Source organism: Meleagris gallopavo, chromosome 26 (assembly GCF_000146605.3).
Source record: "Meleagris gallopavo isolate NT-WF06-2002-E0010 breed Aviagen turkey brand Nicholas breeding stock chromosome 26, Turkey_5.1, whole genome shotgun sequence".
In the NCBI taxonomy this organism is placed as follows: domain Eukaryota; kingdom Metazoa; phylum Chordata; class Aves; order Galliformes; family Phasianidae; genus Meleagris; species Meleagris gallopavo.
The window spans coordinates 3,323,293-3,340,686 of record NC_015036.2 but is presented as its reverse complement, the minus strand read 5'-3'; the positions used below and the strand labels follow the sequence as shown (position 1 = coordinate 3,340,686).

General features: G+C 44.9%; 1 protein-coding gene across 5 annotated transcripts in view; it reads right to left on the bottom strand.

Annotated features, from left to right (window-relative positions):
* LOC109371009 overlaps nt 1–17,394 on the bottom strand; it is an 81,291-nt gene that overhangs the window by 21,167 nt on the left and 42,730 nt on the right. For 3 of the 5 annotated variants that reach the window (XM_019623024.2, XM_019623021.2, XM_019623023.2), the window contains 2 exons: nt 14,340–14,509; nt 9,424–12,678 (listed from right to left, as the gene is read on the bottom strand). In XM_019623024.2, the coding sequence (XP_019478569.1) occupies nt 12,609–12,678; nt 14,340–14,509 (240 nt within the window). In that variant the 3' untranslated portion in view covers nt 9,424–12,608. Of the gene's footprint in view, nt 1–6,244; nt 7,669–9,423; nt 12,679–14,339; nt 14,510–17,394 lie in introns of those variants that run through there. The other 2 variants (XM_019623022.2, XR_004162023.1) reach the window with 2 other exon arrangements.

Genomic DNA, 17,394 nt, shown 5'->3' with positions numbered 1-17,394 from the left:
AAAAAAAAAAAAGAAAGAAAGAAAGAAAAGCAGCCACCAAATCACATAAGGCACCACCTCAACTCTGCCCACATTTCTGCCCACCCGTCCCCTTCGAGCTACAGGAATGGACTTCCAGCTCTTCCAGCACTGAGAAAGCACCGGGTCGTGACTCAGCAGCTCCTGCTTTGCTGCAGTAGATGATTGGATTGGTTAATTTTAAAAGATGTATCTGATTCCATCCTTGGGTTTCTACAAAGCCACGTGGGGGGGATGCTGTGGTGCCTTCTCAGCACTGATTCAGCACCTCGGCAGGGCGGGGGTGCAGAGAAGGAGCCCCACGTGCAGCTCTTTGTGCCGACTGCTCTGCAAAGGAGAGAGGACCTGGGCTTCCGATGGGTTTGGGGGGGAAAAGCAAGAGAAAGTTGCTCTCTCACAGAAGGACTCATCTTCAGCTGAAACTTATTTATGTGGCTCTTTTCAATGAATAATTCTAACTAACCATCCTGTGTGCCTTCCCTCCTGACAAGACAGATGGCTCAGAATTGCCTACCGCCGCGGTTCACCTTTTTTATTTCATATTTTATTTCATAAAATTATTTCATATATTTCGTAATATTTCTAATCATAAGAATAATAAATCAAATTTCTGTGGCATCCGCAGGCCGGTGCAGGAGGAAGCAGAGCAAGGCAGCAAATGTAAACGCAGAGCACACCCAGACTGCAATGCCGAGGCGCACGCGCCAGCACACAGACACACACTGCATTGATTCCCTGTGGCTCCTGCAGTCTGATCAATTTTGCATTCAGCACAGACCTGGAGTGAATTTATTACTCTTCGGAAACTTTCTAGCAAAAGGGAAGATGGATCCATTATGGCACAGCCCAGGGCTTCTATCAGACATCTCCTGCAGTCCCCAGCTCCCGCCCCTTCCTGCACTGCTCCCCCAGGGTAGGAGGAGGGCACCTGATTTAAGAGCTGCGTGGCCAACATTAAGGATCACCCGAATGCTGCCGGTGTCGTGGCATTTCCCAGGGGCTCCATTTGGAGGAGGCCCCATTATGCCGCACTAACTTCAATATTTAGATTGCAAGACACTGTAAGAGGGAAGAGGAAAGGAGAAATGGAGAGGTAAGGTGACTGAAAGCACACAGCAACAAAACCAACTCACCCTGAACCCGAACCGTTTATCAACCCACAGTCCACCATCACCTCCTTCTACCCAAAAGCAAGAGGATTCCTTCCTCGGTCACACAGCACAGCACTGCCTTGCCACATTCTGGATGCTTTACCTTTGACATCCCATAGGAGTCCGCTCCCACTCCAGTAGGAGAAATACAAATCTTCCCCCATTGACAGCTGTGAAACTAACTTCTGTCTGGCACATCCCTGCAGGGCAGGAGATAGAAGAAGCCAAAAGAAACCTTCTTCCATGACAGGGCTCCATTTCAGGCTCAGGTAAGACCCTGGGAAATAGGGGAAATGTTCCTATTCCAGGAAACTCTGGGCTCCAAGAAGGTTCTCCAGCTGATTCTGCATACAACAGTGGCTTCTGCACCCACGTTGAAGCCCTTCTGCCATTCCTGCAGCCAGGAATTACAGTAAATGGAGCCCAGGAGGAGGAAGGAGAGAACTTCATCTCATCATTCGATGTGGAAAGGAGGGAGAGCAATAAGGGAATGCTACTGCCTTAAGGTGAGGGGCACTATGAGCTCTGTCTTTGCCTTCAGTTCTCGTTCAATTTAAATCCAGTTTGTAATTCAATACCTTCCCCAGAATATTTTCCTGCCTCCTTTAAAACGTCTGGGTAGAGGTTATGAACTCCAATGTGATTACTGCTGCAAAAGAAAGAGGAATACGACGGAGCAAGATAGCAGATATTAGACAATTAGTCAGGAACATGTCTTTAGCTCAATGACCTTTATGATTAGATTCAGTTTCTGGAAGATGAAGCTCCAATATGGACATAAAGTTGGCTGCCTACCTCTACCTCTGCTTTGAGCCAAAGAAAATCTCAGTACCTACACCCAGAAAAAGACCACAATTCCCCCAGCCCCAAAGTTTCGATCCTAATCTCCCTTTTAATCTTCTCACCACCACATTTGCTCTTGGCTAACGACACCGTCCATGCCAAAAGCATCGGGCACCTGATATGAATATTTTTTTTTTCTTGCTGTCTGCTCGTCCACAACCCTTCCTGAGGATGCTGTGGGAAGCAGAGCTCTCAGCTGCCTGCTACCATCGGGATTTGTCCCCAGACAAACAGAACGTAAAGGCAGCGCCGAATCAGAACGGCAGCGTTTCACACCTCGTCTTCTCGCAGGCACCAACGGCGATGCCAGGTGCCAGACAGGGGAGAACCAACCTCCTCCATTGTCAGCCCTGCAGAACACGCTAAAAATAGAGGACACCAAATATAGCTGAGCTGCATCCGGCTCGCAAATTAACTGCAGCAAACGGGTTATGCAGGGGTGAATGTGATCCACGGAGGAATTACACCGTGCTGTGCAATTCCAAAAAGGTTTTTCGCCGGGATAATGAAAACGATACCACTGCAATCACATTTGCCAAAACCCCATTGTCTGTGCTGGTCTGCGATGCTTCCACCGCAGCCAATTCCACGGGCTGCCAGAAGAGGGGGATCACATACAGGGCTGACCGAAAGGGGGGTTTGCTACCGCAACCAGTTCTCCTTTTGCAGGCTTTTATTATTATTATTATTATTATTATTTAATACATTTGATTTTGCCCTTTCCCCCTCCAATTCCCACTGGAAGAAAAGCAGAAGGAAAAAAAGCCATCTTTTCCAAAGCTCTCCATGCCATGGGGACAAAACTGCAGTCAGTGGGGTAAGGTGATAACACTGTAATTTATTGTGGTTCAAGCAGGAATAGCATGGTCTTACATCAGGCCAGGCTAAATTAAATAAAACTTGAAATATTTAGTTCCTGAGATAAATTACAAACGGGAAAATAAAAGGAATAATAATGAAAAATAATGGGGTTCCTAGCAGCTTTCGTGGACCTCACTGAGGTTGCACATAAAGTTGCAGGGAAGCAGTGCAATGCTGGGAATTAGAGACTGCCTGCGGGGGCAGAGATCGGATACAACGACCTCACTCTTCATTTTCTGGAGAGAACAGCAATCCAGCACATGGAAGGCACTGAGCAGAAGCCCTACCATTACCACCTGAAGTGGGGACCCCACCAACCCCACAAGTAGCCAAACTCTTGCAGTACACAATCAGAGCCTAAAGAAACCGTACTGCACCAGCACAACCCCTGAGCTCTATACGAAAAGCCACCAGCAGACAACAGAGATGCGTTCAGCCTCTCCTGAACTGCCGGCCCCCACCTGACCTGCTCCCATTTCCCCAACCCACACATGCCAGGACACCGAAGCAGCCCAATCCCTGCTATTAAAACATCCCAAAATATTCACTTTGGTGACACACCCACTAAAGACATCTAAAGAGTTGCAATCAGATTGACATAGAGCGTTTTCCATGCTGGTTTACAGTGATGCATGCTGTTAGAAGAGCAAGGATGCACAATCTAGGGGAGACTGGCATAGGGGAGGTGGATTGGGAACCTGAATCCCACAGGCTGCCATGCAAATCTCTGTCAATCCATAGCTGCTTCCCCTTCCCTACTGATGCAACACATCTCCGTGCCCCAAATGTAAACTCTTCATACATCATGGCTGATTCTCTGCTGATACAAATGGAAACCAAGGAGGGAATTATGCTGGTTTACTGAAGGCGAAGCCCACCTGCTTCCCAAGACCACCTCCCCAAAACCAAGCCCTATTTTCACCGTATCACAGAATTGCAGGGGTTGGAAGGGACACTTTTGCAGGAGAAAGAAGCTGCTATCAGACCAAACCCAGACAGACCCCTGGGGTGCAGGGGAGGAAAGGCAAAGCCAGCGGTGCTGGGAGCACTGGGGCAGGCAGCAGGGAGCCAGGGCAGGACGGGGCACACCCAACTAACCCCGAAACAATCGGATGAGCAATCTTTGTCAGGAACAAAAGACATCTGCTGAGTAAAACAGGAATTGACTCGGAGCAAGGACAAAGCCAGACGGTATCACATGACGCGCCAGTCTGTTCCAGCAAGATGCCAGGGTCAACGGCAACTAATGCACCCAATAAGTCAAGAGGAATCAATAATGCTAAATAACTCAGCCTCTTCTGTTTGAAGCAAATCAGTGCAAATGCAGTTAAAACGTGCTGCGTGCTCTGCACAGCGCAGACCGAGATGTGATTGAAGCCCACCATGTGACACGGCCCGAGGTTCCCACAGCTGCAGCAAAATGTCTCTGCTGGCTCCATGCGTGCACAGGGCAGGTTTGAATAGAGGTTTGTTATCCGTCTTTTTTTAGAGCACTGAAATGGGAGGAGAGAAGGGAGGCACTGGGGTTTTAAAAACACATACACATCACCCACGCAAAGAGGCTGTTTGATAACAAACCCCACTTCCCAACCACCTCCTCATCGTTAAAGTGCATCCCAGCTTCCAAATGCCGTCTGTGCATTTGTATGAGGGTAGCACACAAAGAAATGCGTGCTCACCTAAACTGTCCAGCAACCAGCAGCCCCACAGGGCAGCACGTGTTACAAGCAGAAACCACCGTGCCATGAGGAAAGTCTGAGCCTAAAATTTGGGCAGGTCGCCATTTCGGTTGGGAGCACAACTTCTTACATGGGCAGCAAGTGATAGGACAAGGGGGAATAGTTTCAAACTGAAGAGGGGAGATTTAGATTAGGTATTAAGAGGAAATTCTTTACTCAGAAGGTGGATGCCCCATCACTGGAGGTCAGCCTGGATGGGGCCCTGGGCAAGCTGGTCTGCTTGGAAGTGTCCCTGCCTACAGCAGAGGGTTGGAACTGGGTGGGCTGTAAGGTCCCTTCCAACCCAAACCATTCTGTGACTCAGTGACATCCCTAAAGCACCAGTGCACTTCGTCTGACTTTGAGCCACGTCACCTGGCCCCTCTGTGCCTCAGTTTCCCATTTGTCAAACAGGAACTTCATTCCACTTTGGGGATGGTATGAGAACAAAGCAGTCAAAAATAGGACACTCCCTAATATTAGAGCAATATAGGCCAGGCAGAGCCTACATTTACGTGAGAAGAATTATTACATGGCTTAACCCAGTTATTAACCATCATTTACTCAAAGTTATCTGCAGCTCAAGAAAGTGCATCAGTTGACATTAGCTGATATTTCAAAGATCCTTCTTTTCCAAGGCAGGCTGGGCACACAGTGACCGTGCACATCATTACACAGAATGGCTCACTTGCTTCCATCTCTTGTGCTGGATGGGCAGGAGGCATCGCTGTCCTCAGAGCTGACACCAACACCAACATCCCCTCTTTGCTTTGATTCCAAGCAGAGAGGACACCCCTCAGCAAAGCTCAGCTCCCTCCCCAGTAACTTTTCTGACTGCCTATTACTCAGCACAATGATTGCACTTCTGTATATTGAAAAAATTAACATTGATTTTCCCTTATTGAATCTCACAAAGCTGTGGAATCATTTCTAAAGTTTATTAAGTTTCACATTTTGGGGCTTTTTAAACTAGATTTTCCTTCTAAGAACGCTCGATCCAGATGAGAAAACTGCAAAGAATACAACATTTAAAAGTTTCAATTTCTGTGTTTTTTTTTTCAACAAAACCACTTCTATTAGTGAAGACTGCAGCGTGCATCTTTCTGGCCACGTTCAGCTGTTCCTGGAACTATAATGTGAATTTTATTGTTCATTTCCTTTATAAATTCTGGAAGACAAGTAGTTGTATTACAACACAAGGAGGACTACTTGAGTCTCCTATCAGTTCCAGAAACCTCCTGGGCTGCAGCACTGTACGAGTGTAGGAGGTTGAATGGCACAACCCTGTAGGGAAAACCACAATCCAACACAGATGAAATGAATTCTACCCAACTCAGATCAAGAAATACAGGAATGGGAGGCGATGCAAAGGGAGGCAGCACTCCTCTGCAATCCACATCTAAGAAAGTAACTGAATAGAAGTAATCTGAATCAAAGAGCGACAAAATGGCATCACAACCACTTTCTCTGGTTTCTCTCTCACAGCCATCTGAGTGGTTCATCTAACCTGCTCCTAAGTGCTGCTGTGGAGGAAAATGCTAATTTTTATGCAAGTCAAAATGACTCATCACTTAATAGGAGGCTCAGAATCCAAGTCAGCAAATAAAAGGAACCTTGGTAACTTAGATAAGCAACAAAACCATGAGTAAAGAGGAGTACACATTAAAAAAAAAAAGGTGCAGAAAAACATGTGAGGTTACTGTGCCAGAAAGTCAGGCCTGGGCTGCAAGGAGCTCCCAGCCCAACGCCAGCCCTGCTGCCATCACAGCACCCAGCACTGAGACACAGATCTCTGCAACCTGCAGCCTCTGTGAGAGAGGACGGGTGGGTGATGGAGCGCTGCTGCCATGAGGAAGGGGCAGGAAGCATTGAGGTTTCCCCCATTTGATTCCTGTTTCCCCATCCTCTCAAATATCACAGAGCGTTGCTGGTCATTCACACACAGTCCTCCATTCCAGGAACAGCTGCAATCCAGGACGTGCAGGTAGAGGAAAGCAGATGAATGCCTCTCCACACTCCAGACATAACAAAGCACACAACACCACACAGAGGCTTTTATACAGCAGGAGAAGGGAAGGAATTAGGAAAACTAATACCAAAGAGGCCCCAGTGCTACTTGGAGCTCTGCAAAGCAGCTGGGTGAAGGATGAACAGGACCAAGCACGGATATTGTTGTTATTATTTATTATATAACATCCCAGATTGCTGCATTTTCAATTCACCAACAACCACCTCCTGGAGCACTTACACTGTCACTCCGTTCTTATGCTGCCCTAGTTTTCCAGCTTTCTTCTATCTAGGTAAATACACGTGCCCCATCTCTGAAGCAGCCGAGTACCTATTATATCCTGCTGTTTCTCCCTTGCACTTATCCTATTATGCTATTACAGCTGGTGCAGGGTCGTGTGTTTTCTATTTTGTGACATAATGTGTGGGCCATTCCACCAGCACTAATACAGTGTATAATAAGGGTGAGACGCACAGGAGTGCTGGTAAGAGCACTTCATGTGGCAGGAGTCAGGGCTACAAATGGTGAGGCTGCTATCACTCGGCAGGAATCAGGATCTGCTCATTCCCACAGACACTGTTATGCCTTCCATCTATATATAAATTACCATTTTATATCTGAAGACAGCACAGAACTAAAATAACAACCACAGCCAGTTAATATGTGCAAACAGACACAACTTGGATGCATATCAGAGTGAATAACCCCTCTCTCTCTGCCCTCGGAGCAAAGGAAAATATTATTCCAGTTCTGTTCTCAGCCCCTTCCACTTCTGCAGTGGGAAATACCTGACCAGCAAAACAGAGCACAAGCAGTGCCAGCAGAATGGAGGTCCTCCTCCTCTCCCAGGCTTTGTGCAGAGGAATTTTTGTGAACTTCTGTTCTTAAAATCTCCACTGATATTGTTGGAACAAATTCTCAGTGACCTTCTGGGATGCTCTGCTGTGGTCAATGGGTCCAGGAGGAGTTTGCTGGGCCGGTGTCCACCAGTGTCCATGAGGGCTTTGAGCATACACTCATTGGGCAGCTGAGGACAGTGCAAATTCCATCTCACTGACAGCCCTGTAAACTGTGGGTGGAGAAAAGTTGATCAGGAGCTCCAAACGAGATTAGAAAAAACACTGAAATGGGAGAGGATTGAGCAATTCAGACAGTTCTGCACTAAAAGAGCAATGCCATTTCTGAGCCCAAGCTGGTTCCTCCTTGACATCAGGTCATACAGGGGGAACAATTAACTTGCTGCTGCAGCAGCAAACAAAGGGAAGTCAAGGAGCACTGGTACCACATGCAACCGAGCAGACCTGGCAACAGCAAAGGCTTTATCCTTTCATTTCTGCCTGAACAAAATGCAGTGCAAGCGATGAGTACGGCCTGCAAAATCATCACACTGTCCTTGTGATCTGCTCCATAAATATCTGGGGCTTATTATCACTGCTACTGCAAATGTAGAAGGCATCGAGCACGACTGGATGCTCATTTACTGAGCTCTGATGAGCTTGGAAAGTAATGGAAATTAACTGCCAGTAATTAAAATCACCTTCTGAGCTAAAGCATATACTTGTCCTTAAGAACAAAGTAGGTTCCTAAATCCCTTTCTCAAAATGTTGCTTTCAGAGATTTTCCTGCAGTTCCAGAGAAAAGCCAGTGCTACCATGCCCAGATCCTGAATGCTGCAACTCCAACCTTAGGAACAAGAGCAAAGGTCCTGGACTGAGGCTGACATCATGGAAAAGGAAGAACCAGCTCATTTCATCCTATTTAAGGCTATCAAATGACTGCAAAATAGCATAATTATCGATTAGTTAAGGCCTTTTGTCAAAATCTTCATTTTTTAATGTGGAATATAATGAGAATATAAATTATATTATAAATATTATGGTGAACACATATCTTCTGTTATGGTTATAGTGAAAGTCTCCTGCTTATCAGAGAAAAAGAAGAGATATGCAAGTTGATGAAGAGCAAATTCTGCTTTTGGGTTCCTTCTCCATCTCTGACTTTTAAACAGGCTGCTCTAATCCTCCTCAGTGATATTGAAAAAGGGAAATAAAGCAGTGAGGCCAGTTTGTCATCCTGAAGGATATGGAAGCTACTGAGCCAAAGGGGACCAGGAGAGCATTAGAAGAAAGTGAGAAAGGAAAGGAGGGATATTTGTGGTGCTCAAGGGCTTTTAGCTCAAATCAGCCCCATCCCTAAGCTCAGAGGATTATCTCCACTGAGATTATTCTGTCAACTAAATAAAATAATAAGAAAGCCCTTCATAACTTCAGCAAAAGTGCTAAGTGAATTAACCAGCCTCTGCCTGGACAAGGCTAACTTGGGGAACAGGCTGATGAACTCCTGTATTTCCTCCTGTGACCAGACTTGAAGCCTAAACCAAAATGTGGTTCCACTCTCCAGGAAAACTCAGTGGTTAATGAATGCTGTTGACCTGATAATGACTTTCCTGGCATAGCTGAAATAGGCTTACTGACTAAGAGTGATGCAAAATGCAGTATCAGTTTACTGAGTACTATTCCAATGAGTGCAGTGGGTTTTAAAATAATGAGATTATCACAGTGAGCTCACTTTTGTCTATCTGCCGTGCCATTTGGTGGCTGATTCCAGCCAGCAGCTTCTTGTTTAGAGGGTGAAAACCCCACTGTAAATAAGTAGATATGGGATAATCCACACATTAGGAAGAGCTTGATCCAAATTCCACTGGAGTTCCCTGAAAGACTCCTACAGCTTGCTGGCTGTTGGATCAGCTTCCAGAAGTTAAACCTCTCTCATTTAAGACTCTTTGGAGGGAATTTCTTTTTCCCCAAGTGAAGATTGCCTCTTACTGAGCACACTGCATTTGACCAAGATTTGACTGGTGTAAAAGTTACTAAATCTCACCAGCTGTTTTTTTTATCCAGAACAACCCTCTCAGCTTACGAAAGTAGAGCTGTTTCCCCCCAACACCCTCTAAGCTATCCTGGGTGAAGGTTCAGCCCAACTCTTACAGTGTAAAGGTACTGATGCTTTGCCACAAACTATGCAATCCTATCAAAGCATCATGGCTCCATTACTGGCCCCTTACAGAGACCTTGACACAAATTTCCCTTTGCTTACAACAGGCTTGCACTTCTTGCCAGTGTCAGTCAATCTTTTAATAAAGCCAAAATCGTTTCCCAACAAACACATTAAGCTCCTGGCTGCTCTGAAACGAATCCAGAAGACTTCAAGAACACACAACTTGCAGTAAATTCATCGCCTGAGCATCTTATGTTTTGTTCAACAGTTCTTGTGGCAAGCATAACCATCTAAACCGAGGAGCAAAATCTGGAGGCTGCCCTGTAGGTGAAGGACTTTGTAATAGCACAATGAAGAATGTATTTATAAAACTCCTGCTTGATGGAAGAGCAGAAATGTGAAACCCACTGCCTTAGGCAAACGCCAGTTTGCTCAGTTATCTCTGCTTTTTGATTCTTTTCTTATTTTCCAGTTCCCTAACATATTCTCAGAACTTGGGTGGGGGAATGGGGCATCACATATTCCTTTCCAATCAGTCTGATAATCTTGCTTTATGCTCTGTAATAGAGAATCCCACTGAATGGGAACGATATTACAGTGGGGAACGAGGCAGTGAGAGATAAGAATCGGGTTTACTGTTTCTATTTTCTTGTCATAAAATCAGTTAGCATCATAGTCGATGCCCATATTAATAGCGGATTAGTTCACAAACACATGTGAAGTCACTTTTCTTCTTATGTCAGCCTGTAATGTCACAAGAATGCAATAATGTTAACAGCTCATAAGCTTTTTACCTACAAATGTGCATCCTGAGAGTTTGGGGCTTGCAAATTTGTCATAGCTACCTTGTCCAGCTACCCTGGGACTGTACTTTCGATCTCCAAAAGTAACCCAACCATTCTGTACAGTGTGGTCTGTGGGGTCCAAGACCAACAGCCAAGACAGACCCCATTGCTCTGAGATTTGGGCACTCAAGGGATGCACAATACACACTGACCAACACAGTACACAAAGCAGACTCTGGCTTGGGGCATCACAGTTCACCTTTCCCTAATTGTGGTGACTACAGCGTTGGCCAGAACACACAGGTAATTATAGCTTGATCTAGAGATGGGGAATCTGGGACAAGTCTCCATTAGCAGCATTGTGTCACATATCTGAGCTAACTCCAAAAGAACTATTATGCCTATATATCTCAGCTCCGCTCCAGGGAGAGAGATCAGCTCAGGTCCTCAAAAGTATAAAACCACTTTAACGTGGCATAATTACCCCCTGCACCAGTCAGGCTGGTCCTGCTTTGAGCAGGTATGTGAGCTAGCCTGTCTGCAGTTCGTTCTCCTTACATTACTGATACCCACTGAGCAGAATAACCAGCTGGTGAGTTCAGGGGCCAGATCCAGTTCATGAGGCAGAAAATCTGGTCCCCGGGGAGGCTGGCTGATCAACAGGCCAGCCAGACTAGTATTTCTGTGCGCCTGCTTAAGTGCGTGAAAGGGCAGGACACAGGTCAGCAGCACTTATTAAGTTGCCAGTAAATCGGGACATACATCAGACACATACCAGTGGGTTACACAAACACATGTTTACAGAGCTCGACTCATATGTAATTTCAGCAACTTCAACCAGACCATCCTCATCAGCACAGGCACACCAGTGCAGAACTATCTGCGGCATTACGGACTAATTGGGTGCACAGCCAGCCCCCATATGATCCAAACATTAAGGGAGAAATTAGCATTTGATGTCTGTTTCAAATTGTAAGCAGCCCTGCTGCAATTAATCACAGCTTGGTTGACAAAGCGTACTGCACTGAAATGACAACATGCATTCTGGGAAACTAACACTGTCATCTTCGGCCGCAACAAGTTTATTTTAAACCTCAGAACAATGAAGGTTTGTCACCGAGCCCCGTGCCTGATCCATTCTATGAACACAGCTTTTTAAACAAGTAAGAGGCAGATGGCCCAAAGGATCGTTTACCAAGGTTTAGATTTCACTATCACCTTCTGGAAGGAGGCTTCCCTGCATCCTCAAAGAACTATGTTGTCTAATGACTGAAAGCACCCAGCTCATTCACTTGCACAAAGGACAGAGGATATATGCTATGTGATGTGTTACCTGTCTGTGCACATTTAATTGCTGAACGCTCACAACATGATAACTATAAAACTATATACTGGACTAATTACTGCTCATAGGATCATTTGGGTGGATGAGACCTCAGGAGGTCTCCAGTCCAACCTCCTGCTCGACACAGCTCTGTGATCAAGCCACGTTACTCAAGACTTGATTCAGTTTCTTGTCCACCCCATTGTTTTCAGCAAGACATGATCCTCTGCTGGTAATCATCACCAGCATTTGATTTCCATCGCTCACTGGGCGTCGCTGAATCTTAATGCCAACTGAGCATTTTTCTGAGCTGCAGCTTGTATCTGAATTATTATTTTTCACCATTCACCTATTATTTATGCAGAATTCAACATGTACAACAAAGGCAAATGAAATCATTTGACATGAAGTCCTAACTCAAGCAGTTAATCAGCTTATTTCTCAGCAAATCAAATGAAACAAGAAAGTTAAATGAGGGAAGAAGAACCACACCACAGCAGTTTATGCAGACATGTGGCCGCTGTTCAGCTAATCTATCTACAGCCTTGTAGGCAAGAAAAAAAATCATTTTTTGTGTTCCATGCTGAAGAAGTGAGCTTTTAGGTGGGACTTGTATGTCTAGAAGATAACAACTTGGCAAAGAGTGGAAGGGTTTCCTATGCACAGGCAGGACTATGAACCAGAGATGGATATCAAGGCAGGTATCATTGGTAGAATGGAGGAAGATACAACCAGAAACAAAGCCTGAAGTAAATTATGTAGAAAGAACATGACTTCCAAGTGACTTAACTGTGCTCTCAGAATTTAAACTGAATTTTGGCACATTCCTTAGACACTTGGAGCCAGATTACATCTGCTTCCACTGCTCTCTCAACTGATGGTATCATCTCCGCACACAGAACGTTACGTAGTGTTGTAATCTTGTTCCTTTGGCCAAGTCATGCAGTATGAAGCTGGACAAGACAATGAAAACCTGTGAGGGACCAGAAAATTATTAATGGTACACAGGTTTGTTTTTGCTTTGAGAAAAGCTTGAACAGGCCTCCGAACTTTAGAAAGATGACTGCACGTTCAGTAGGAACAGAAAAAACAGGCCAGGACCTACAAAGTGACAAGTGTCTTCCATTAGACCTCATTCTCTCCTCAAACAATGGATGAAAAATGTGGCAAAAACCAAAGGGACAGTTAGAAACACAACTCGTGTGTTACCCTTTTTAAACCTAAAACACACCCAGACCAAGATACCGTTATAGCCAGAGTCGATGTCAAGAAATAAAGTAAGTGTCCATGATTTTCAGCACAGGCACATTTCCACACTGACTAGAGATCAGAACAAGCTATTCACTTAAAGTGGGACTTCCACACAAATGCTGGAGTGAGCACTTGACCACATTTCAAGCATATAAATGAAACTGAAGTTATGCTACAAATGATTTTCCTTCCAAAATCAACTTGTGGCACCAAAAATGATGTTCTGAAATCTGAGTTAAGACTGAACATACGAGGCAGTTCTGACACAATATGAAAATAGAGCCATTGTCCTGAACTAGAAAGAAAGCCGCAATTGTTAAAAAAATCCTTCTCTCCTTCTTGCCCAATACCATCACATGAAAGTCTTCTGTTGTGCTTACGGACTAACGGCTGTCAAAGCTCTGTCTTTGTTAAATCACATCACATGTTTTGAATAAGGAAGAATGAAATTTACCAGCACAAAACTCTCAACCTCAGGGAAGACCAGACCAAGCAGGACAGAGTCCCTAATTGTTTTGGACAGGAACTTCCATCTGCCTTACATCTTGCAACTGAAGCAGATCTCCAACGGATGTTGAACATTGTGGCAGTTTTCATCAGTTTTCCCCTTACACTCTCTGTATTTACAACTGTTTCAACAGACATAGTTAACCACAGAGCTGTGTTGATTTACTGAAAACCAACATAATCTTATCCATTAGCAGAATAATTGTCTGGCTAGTCTTTCACTCCACACCTCTCGCCCAGCTTCCCATGGCTTAATGAGTCCCTTCAAGCAGGCTTTTCCCAATGGAAGTTCATGTATTCTTCCATGTCTTATTTTAGATGCTTCCTCTTTCAGTAGGTATTAACCAACCTATTTTTCTATCTTCTAAGCTGAAATCACTTTGCTCCTACTGAATAATACCTAATACTACATCCAACCATAAAGAAACCAGTGACATTCCCTGGGGAAGATGCTACCCATGATAAGCCAAGTTTATCTGGACACAAAATGTGTCCTGATGACTTGTAAAACTCAAAAGGTTGGCAAGAGTAATGGGTTCTATAATCAGTGCCTGGAAGTGGTATTGTGCTACCTACATATGTCTTGGTGGTAACAGCATATGGATTTGAAATTAGTGAAAGTTTGATAATCCAGTGATTTAGATTTTCCTGACACGATTTATTAAGGTTAGGACTTCTTGCACTTTGGTCAACATAAACCTGCCCTATTCATGACCACATGATGCCATGAAGGCCATTGGCGGGGTGTGAACGAATGCATCCAAATACAAGAACTGCCACTACCAAGCCTCACTGACCACATTTATATGGGTGAGAAGAACAAGCACTTCTAAGGACTGCTAAGAGAAGGTCCAGTGGAAGAAAAGCCAGGCTTACCTGAACCTCGGTGTGGAACTGTAGGAGGAGAAGAGGCAGCAGGTGACATTCTGCGCCCTAGGAATGTTGTTGGGGCCTGTCTGGCCCTGCCTCCCATCTTCAGGAGAACTCAGATGACCCTTTCTCCTTCTTGTCCATGAGGAATTCCCTATGAAGTCATCAAGGCATTCCTAAAGAAAAAGAAAAGAAAAAATGTATTCTTCTGTAGAGCAGGACTGTAAGGGTTGTGCTTTGCTGCAATCCCACACAGAAAAGTAAAATAGGAGTCTGGGTCACGAGCTGATGCTCTGCACAACTTCAGACTCTGGGACCAGAAAGACCCTTTGTTGTTGCTGTTTTTTTTGAATTTTAAAAGCAAAATGAACACGAGTTACCTAAATGAGTAAGGACATAAAATTTGTTTAAAAAAATTAAGAATACAGCCAAGCTTCTCCTCCTCTACCCAAAACAGTTCTCTCAGCCTTTATCTCATGGCTGTATCAGTTCTCCACTCGGTCCCTCCTTTATTTGTAGCAGAACACTTCCTTGGGGCCAAGTGCTGCCTCTGCTCTGGCTAAACTTCTTTTCCCCCCAAGTCAATCCAACATCTCAAGCATCAGCAGTTCCCTCTGATACTGTGGAAAGTCCAGACACTCCAAATTCCACCCCAGCTCTTCGGAGAGGATAACGTTTCCCTGCCCAGACCTAGCTGAAGAAAAAAACCCATCAACTTATTCAAATATTTGTTGCTAGACAGGGAAGGTCAGGCTCTGACCTCGCTTCCACAGGCGTAAGGTTGGAGTAACGACTGAAGTTCGGGCTCTGCACCCCTGTGTCTGCCGCCAGCGTGAAGCCACTCGGTGGGCATCTATCATCACAAGTGTGAAGGGAGAGCTTTGCATGCACAAAGCTCTGTAAAAAGCAAAGAAATGAGCCAGGCCGGATCCTGACGCCGCATCAGTATTCAGCAGTGGTTGCAGTGGGGCAGTTCGGTCCTTACACTGGAGTAAGGAAAATCAGGATTAGGCACCATCTGTCTCAAAGAGTCAACGAGCAGAATTGCTCTACATATTTGAATCCTCTTCCCCGTATCTTTAATCTCTTACACACTCCAGGTTTTCCATTCAGCTCCGGTGACAAAAGATTTTTGCAAAATGACAGTCCAGATTGAGAGAACAGAAATGCCAACCTCTGACAAAAGAGATAGCAAACTTTTATCGGCGGTAAGTGCTCCTCGCCTGCAGACATCGGTCTGCAGCGGTAAATATAAGGCAGATGTCGAATGGAAATTAAACATTGTGCTCTCAGGGTGGCCTCGGCCGCATTCAGAGCTTGATTTAAAACAAGGCCAGAGTTCTTTCATCATTTCTTCAAAAAGTTTCAGTTCTAAAGATATTCCAAACAGACACATACTTGACCTAGAACTTGGCAATGCAGGACAACGTGTGCATGTGAAAACACCAATACCGGGGATGAAAGGCAAAGCAAGTTGTCTGAGAGATGGACCAAGAGAATTTCCTCATCAGATCACTTCTATGTCAGCATTCTGAGGGTTAAGAGTGAATTCAGGTGAAATATCTTCTCCCTTTTCTTTCAAAGTAAATCCGCGGCGGTCGTTCATCATTTGGGAGACGCAGGCAGCTCGGTGTGCTGAAGCACCACCAGAACAGCAGCGCTGCTCGGCAGCTTTAGGAGGATTTCTCTGCACGCTCCTTTACGACTCGAACCGTATTTACGCCTCTGAAAGCATTCTGCCTGTTATTATTAGGCACAGTAAAATTGTTTAGCACTTAAATAGCCAGACTCGAGAAACATAGATTTGAATGGCCCGAATAACGTAGTAAGAAACTCCTAAAAATGAAACCCGAAGACTGCTGAGCATACTTTAGTCAGGAGAATAAGCATAAATTTAAGGTTTGAAAAGATGCTCATATTTACAAAACCAGCTAACGGCATAAACTAAATAGCATTCACTTCTCTCCTACTTTGTTAGATTTTGCGGACAATAAAATACAGACAGTGAAATTACGGGATGATTTACCACTGGAATATGGAAATGTGGTTGTACTCTGCTTGGACGCTGCATTTTTAGAAATTACTTTTTTTTTCCCCCCTAAACAATTTCACATCAGAGTAAAAACAAGAAACTCCTGAGGCCATGACTTTGTCACCTCCCCAAAGTTTGGGTGGCTGCAGCAGCCGGCCTGCGCCCGCACGGAGATCAAACACAAACCCAAATGGCCATAACGTCCTGCCTGCATTTCTCCCCCCTGAAAGGACGAAATCGTGACCGGATTTTACTTTCAGATGACCTGACAAACCAGCACTCCCTGGCACGAGCAGGGCAGTCATTTCCCCTCCATTTCCCAGTACAAGATTTAATCAGCTGAAACACAAACCTCCTCCTGCACTGAGATCTTTTCGAACAAAACCACACTGCAAAAAGTCTCTCTGGCCTTTTTAAAAATCATTTTCAATTGCTTTAAAACACAAAATAGAGATGGATGGATGAATGGATGGACAGCCAGAGAAATGCTTTCAGTCATGCTTCCCCCCCCAACCCTTAAAATTGAAAAGCATCGGTATCCAAATAGCAACAGGAAATTTTTACCTTGTGGCTAAAAAGCTCACTGTTCACTTTGCAGCTGCCTCTATTTTTTGCTGGGCAAAGCACCAACACAAAAGTCTGTCCTAAGAAACCAAGCTTTTGGCACAAGGGCAGCGACAAAACGCAAACCTACAAAGAATTTTTCCCCCCCGTCCCGTCGTTATAATTCCTAATTTTGTGGGATGCATTGCTGGGCTGTTTATCATAACAGTGTGCAATAAAAAGGACGAGTAACTCTTGCAATTTTCTCCCTACTCCTCCCCTTGACAGGGGCCACTGATAGGGAAAGAGGCTCGGAAAAGCAGAGCGGTGAAAGGCTAAGAAACAATAGGCAACCATGGCTTTGACAATGCAGCCCTGAACCCTTCTTGCTCCCGCTGTGACACTTGCATTCAAGAGCAAGGGCGGCTGCCATCATAAGAATGGACAATGGCATGAGGAATACAAGGGAGAGGGGGGATAAAAAAA